Source organism: Egretta garzetta, unplaced genomic scaffold, assembly GCF_000687185.1.
Source record: "Egretta garzetta isolate BGI_Z169 unplaced genomic scaffold, ASM68718v1 scaffold59, whole genome shotgun sequence".
NCBI classification, from domain to species: domain Eukaryota; kingdom Metazoa; phylum Chordata; class Aves; order Pelecaniformes; family Ardeidae; genus Egretta; species Egretta garzetta.
In genome coordinates, this window is record NW_009267230.1 from 3859561 (window position 1) to 3866309 (window position 6749).

General features: G+C 35.3%; 1 protein-coding gene across 1 annotated transcript in view; it reads right to left on the minus strand.

Annotated features, from left to right (window-relative positions):
• Nucleotides 1-1756: 1756 nt before the first annotated feature.
• LMBRD2 (LMBR1 domain containing 2) overlaps nucleotides 1757-6749 on the minus strand; it is a 21959-nt gene continuing 16966 nt past the window's right edge. Inside the window, exon 17 of the mRNA XM_009647306.2 lies at nucleotides 1757-5139. Coding sequence (XP_009645601.1) covers nucleotides 5079-5139 — 61 coding nt within the window. The 3' untranslated portion in view covers nucleotides 1757-5078. The remainder of the gene's footprint in view (nucleotides 5140-6749) is intronic.

The following is a 6749-nucleotide window of genomic DNA, read 5'->3' on the forward strand; positions in this document are numbered from 1 at the left end:
GCGTCTTAACAGAAACAGAGCACAAGCCTGATGGGGCTCACCGTACCACTGAAACAGAAGATACCAAATATAATGCAACACAGTCACTGTCAGCAGTGAATGTATTAGAAAGGGATCTAGTTCAAGGTGCTTTTTTGCTAGGAATGCTGAGTTTGTTAACAAGCAAATGGTGTAGGAATGTCTCAGCTTCAGACTACACTACTTAATTAGAGGCCCAGCTAGGGCTGGAGAACCGCCACGAAGCCGTATGCACTCCTGCAGAGCCCATTAGAGAAAAGGAATATAAAAGTTTCAGAAAGTTTACAAGATTCACAAAAAAGTTACTCTGAAAAAAGTTAGCTATTTTCTTAATTTTAAAGAAAAACTAAAAGCTAGGAGACAATACATTCCCAAAGTAGTGTTTTTGATAATAGTTAAGATGCACATATTCGTCTGTAATGAATAGGTTAGATTTCTTTAAGCCTTGTGAATTTTTCTTCATAAAGTGATCTCTATTTGGTATTGTAAATGCCCCTTAGATTGCAAGTAATTACAGCAATTATGAAAATTGGAACAAAATACTGTATTTTTCACTTACCATTTACAGTATTGCAAGATAAATTTAATAAAATACATATTATCATAATTACAGAAAATCAGAGTAATCACACTTCATACGTAAAAATCGTCATGGTTGTTTTAAAATAGCAAGAATAAATATTGAAAAGACAGCAGCTTTCTGCCATTTCCATTAATACTGTTAGTGACTATTTTACAAGTTCTTGATTGCAAAATAAAGGCAGATTATATACCATGATTCTTCCAGTAGTGTAAGTTACAGTAGTATAAAGTTTGTTGTTTCTTAACATGTTATCGTACCTACATAATAAAATATATCATAGCTTGACCAAAATGTCGCTGTTAGCGCAGAGTAGAAGTTGTATGCTCTTTACCTTCCCTCATAAAAAGAATCCCTGACTTCACTGCTAAGAGATCTATCTTCCTTAAGTGGAGTGCAGAGGACTCATTTCCCATTACAGATACCAGAATATGTCTGTTTTTAAACACCTGAAAAAAAAGAGAACTACGAACCTGGTAGGAGTAGTAAGTTTGATCGGAGTTTTTTGCTATCCATACTTTTTAAGAAACCCAACACTGACACAGTATTAAAACAGCTACTGTTTTCACTCCCACTTTTCAAAGTTCATTACAGATTGTTTAGATTCCTTTCACTGGTTTAAATCCTTGACATGAAGATATTAAAATATTTGTACTTAACTTGGGTGGGTTTTTTGGTGTTTTCAGGGGTTTTTTTTGTGTTCACAGATGAAGGGGAAACTGCAGAAATGATGATGAAGTGGAAGTATACCCTAACTGCTCAGTAATTCAGAAAGTGAAATAATAAAGAAATACATAATAGACATTTTTTAGCTGCAGATAAATATGGCTATAAACTGACAGAATAAATTTGTCACCATTCAGTTCCCCAAAGCAGTTTGCAAGGCAGTTGTGTTTTAGATCACCTGATCTGGAGCATCAAATGTGATGCAAGAACACCACTAGCCTACAGTACAGTCACTGCTTAAACATATCAAAGCTAGTTTTAACTTTTTGTAGCTGTGGTACTGTTAGGACTAGAGCTACAGTAGCAAAGAACTCATCAAGAGTCGCTGCAATCTGGCTGGGAATCATCACAGAATGGTTTGGGTTAGAAGGGCTCTTTAGAGGCCATCCAGTGGGTTAGAAGGGCTCTTTAGAGGCCATCCAGTCCAACCGCCCTGCAACAAGCAGGGACATCTTCAACTGGATGGGTTGCTCAGAGCCCCATCCAGCCTGACCTTGAGTGTTTCCAGGAACGGGGCATCTACCCCCTCTCTGGAGTGGGGTAAATCCTTAGGCACATAGGCCCCAGACAAGGTCTGCATTATTTGTACTAGCAGTAGCCAAACTAGTTTAAAACTAGCTGAAGTACACAGCAAATGATGTGCAGGCATATCCCTTATTTCTACAATGTCCTTTTATAGTTGTACTCTGTATTTCCTTGTTGAAAGTCTTCTGGATTCAGTCATATGAACCCATAACCTTTTCAAAACACACTTTAGATCAATTGGCCTACAAACTGCACATAATTTGAGCAAAACTAAATGTTGGTCAGCAACAAACACTACGGATGAAACCTGACTTCACTTACCAACTCTTTACTTAAACACCCAGCATCCAGGGAGCACGTGACACCGGGGATCTCCAAGTGCAATCCAGAGGAGAACTCTCTGAGATATTTTCAGAGCTCTAATTCCCATGCTTTCGAAAAGCAGCCACTGCTTACTCCATTACTCCACCCCAACATCAAAAAAAGGTCAGTGGATTCCCACCTCAATGAGCTCAGAATTTCTATGTTAGCAACTGAATTCCCACTGCCATTAATTTATACGGTCAACTCCTCCAATTAACGTATCCCAACAAGAATTGCACAGAAGGCTTACACCAGGGACTAGTTAGCTTTTGTATATAAAATCCTGACCAAGTTCCCACTGAAAATTCTGTTTGTAACCATTCCACTGATTTCTAAGAAAACCAGGCCCTAGGAAGGCTCGATCCAACTCTGAAGTCAGCAGGAGTGAGGTAAGGATACTTCACAAGCATTCAAAAAACCACACATTCCTTCTCTATTTTTTTTCTATTAGCACTGAATTAGATCCCTTTGTACTGGCATTTCAAGAGTTAAATGAAGTACTTGAACCTTATTTCATCCAAAGATTTTTACAAATAAAATTCTGGACAATTAAATGTGATAAATTTTAAAAATAGAAATATCAAGCCAAAGAATATTCATGTGGAGGGATGTCCAAGGACATATACAACCCCTTTCACATATAAGGCTGAATTCAGGATAGCATTTCTCAGTAGATCTAAAATAATAGGTGCTAACAGAAAGTTGCTAAAGAACTATCTGAATAAAGAGTCTCATTTTCTCAACTTCCAGTCCTTTATACAGCCATAAGATTTTGATGAAACTTTTACAGTACACAAAATACCCAAACTAAAAACCCTCTTACAGGTAATCTGGAAATTGCATGAGCTTGAATCGTTCAGCATATTCACCTAAAAACAGAACTGACAATTATTTTATGTCTGCCAATTTATTAATATAATTATTTCTATACAAATAAGAGTATTTTTTCTCCTTCATAGTAACAATTCAGTGTTTTAAAACAGGCAGATCAATATATTACAAATACCACTACTGTTAGAATGCATGATGTACTAAATCACAGGAGGTAGTCAGATCCCCATTAACAATTACTTCAGAAATCAAAGGCTATTTTTAAAAATTAGTAGAACACCTCATTGATGAAGATTTACTTTTCAGAATAACTAATTCCTAGCTGCTTTAAAGGACATCTGTTTTTTAAGCACGATAAAGATTTTATGATAGAAACATGTTCTCTTTCAGTTTTCAACATAACTTTGCAATAAGCACATAAGAGAACTCCCAAGTGGTAAAGACTTAAGACAAACTGCAATAAAGGAACATTTTAAATTAACCAAATTTCCAAAGATACAATGAATTTGACCACATCTTGTACCTTATGATTACATTTGAAAATTCATTCAACTAACTACAGTTTAAAAATACATCTACAGCAATGAAATTAATGTGAAGCTTTTTTACAGTGTTAATAATTGGCATTTTTGAATGGCATTCAAATGATAAGCATTACTCTTTTTGCAACAACTTACTGCAAAATGCAGGCACCTTAAAAACAGATACATAATGCAGCCAGGGCAGTTGGGACATTGAAAGTGTTTACCATTATCTAGTCATGCTATGTATTTCCCTTTTTTTAAAGAAATACTCTACAATTTGAAGCCGTGCCTGAGGTGTGTGCAAATTACAATGTTTCAGCATTTAACTCAATTTTCACATTATATTTCTTTTACAGTTACAAAAACATTAGTATGCCAAGATTTTCAACTGTTACAACTGTAAAAATCTTAAGCAGTCATTGTATCTTCGATAACGTATTCTTGCTATTGCACATATGGTCATATGACAGTGAAACTCTGGTCCATATTCAATTTCAACTATTTACACATGCTAAAATCATTTATCTCCATATACTCTTGGAAAAGAAAAAAAAAAAAAAAAGCTTCTCTTGACCAATACACCTTGCTCCAAAGTTTATGCCACCAAATTTCATAGAATCATAGAATACCAGGTTTGAAGGGACCTCAAGGATCATTTGGTCCAACCTTTCTTGGCAAAAGCATGTTGTAGACAATATGGCCCGGCACCCTGTCCAGCCGAATCTCAAAAGCGTCCAATGCTGGGGAATCCAGCACTTCCCTGGAGAGATTATTCCAATGACTGATTGATCTCATTGTGAAAAATTTTCCTCTTGTGTCTAACTGGAGTAACTCGTATCCATTACCACTCGTCTTTTCCATGTGACTCCTTGCTAAAAAGGGAGCCTCCACCTTCTTTGTAGCCACCCTTTAAATACTGGAGCATGTGTTTTATGATTTTATGAAGAACAGCCTGCCATTCAATCTTTCTGCTTATACAGGGTCTGATTCACACACCACTGAAGCCAAAAGAAGCCTTAATTTAATTCAGTAGATTTTGGACTAGGCATAAAGTTCAAATAGAAAAATTCTATAAAGTGTTTACTGTAGTAATTGATATAACTGCACTTTGCAGGCATGAAGATGCTCTCATAGCATCTGTTAAAATACAAAAAAAAATCCTTCCAAAAAATCCCCTTCCTAAACTCACAATGTTACAGTTCAAGTTGAGCCCTAGGTATATTTATGAAGTTTACCCTCTATTAACTGAATTAATAGTTTTCTCCTTTTGGTCATGACACAAAAGCCCACACTGATGCACAACAATACCTACACTAGAAGAAGCATATTCTTGTCATAAGTAGTAAAGTTATCATACAGGTGCATTTCCAAAATAGTTGTTCCTTCGTATTCTTTTTTTTTTTTAAACAAAAATGGTCTTTCCTGGTTCAGTGATGTATCATAAATACAGTATTTTCCAAGCAATGAGTAGGAAATAGATTTCCACTGACTTTTCTTTAGCTTTCAGGTGTTTAGACATCATCAAATATTTTGCTTCGAGACATTGATAGGTATCTTCCACCAGGCTGGTACCTGCAGAATCAATTTTAAAATATGAAAAAGTATCACAGGAAATAGAAAAATAAAGACCCATGAAACCACACAACTCTCATTGCACTCCTATTCCTTAACTCTTAATGAATTACAGCATCTGAAGTTCTACTGAATTACTGTTTCCATGAGAATTTGGTAGGCAGTCAATAAATAAAATCTCATGTGACCAAGAAAAACAGTGATATGAATACTGGGAGTCTTAAATAACTGTTTCCTGATACAAAAGCAAGAGTTCAAATGGTTTTTTGAACAGAACTTTTTTTTTTTTTTTTTTTAGACAAAACAAAAGCATCCAAAAGTAGTTTGGGCAATTAACAGAACATCTCATTGGGTATTCCTAAGAGAAATACAGTGTCAAAGATAATGAAAACAAATGTCTGCATACTTAGTGGGGAAAAAAGAAGATTCAAAAATTGTTGGTCAATATATTTTAAAAGCATAAGTAAGCTCCAATGCAGGCACAATGTACTTACTCTCCACCGTACTTACTGAAACCTAAACAGACAGAAAGACAGAACCTAGTGTCCCTAGTGCTCTTACTGTCCTAGAATGCTTGTAACTATTGCAGGAGCTATCGTTTTAAAAATCAAGGTTACACAAGCTATTTTTAAGTTAATTGAAATTTCACATGCAATTATTCTTGATTTATTACCTCTATGAAACGAAATGCAGGTTACTAGAGGAAAGCTCAACTAAGCTCTCTGCCTCCAGATTTTCTTTTTAAAGAAAAAGTTCAGAATGTTCCACTCTGCAAAGTCTGTATAGGTGCCAGAAGACTTCAGATACTGTACTTAAAAGTACTTTCTCCAGAAGAATTATATACACAGATTCCTGTTTTTGTGGACTATTATACCTTTTTCACTGTATAGCAATCAACAGCTGACAGAACTGCTAGGCTAGTTCCTCTTTAAACTCTTGTGCTTAAAAAGAACCAACTTTTGAAATGTGGTGACATTAGACTAGCCAAGTTAGTTGTTGATATGACCTACACATTGCTGAATCAATCTGTAAAACCTGGCAGTGTCATTTAACAGCATGCTTTGCATGTTTTTGAACTGGCCTTTATTTGTTGACGTTATAGATATAAGTCAACTGAACCACTTACGATTTCTTTATTGGATTGGGTATGCTAGATTTTTGCTGAAAAAGAATGCAAATTACAACTTTTTATAGGGGAATTCAAAATTATTTTATCATTAAATGGTTCTACATTGTAAGTAGCTAGACAAAAAAACACCCACAAAATGTATTGCTTCTTTCGTAAATAAGAGCAGAGCTTAGCAGTTATATAAGATACTCTATTTCACAACTAAGGAAATTTCGTGTTGCAATCAGCCACAGAATCAGAGAATTCTCTATTATAGGCAGAGCTACACCATGGAGTCTGGGACTTCTGTTCAGTAAATTCAGATTTTAACTGGTCATTCTCCAGTTTTCTGCTTTTATATGCAGTATTTTTCAGATTATGCCAATATACGAAATTATATTAAACTCAAATCTTACTCAGACATTTCTAAAAAACTGAAAAACCTTCAGATTTCAATTGGTTTTAAAACAATTCCCACATCATGGAGGAAAAAGAACAAAGG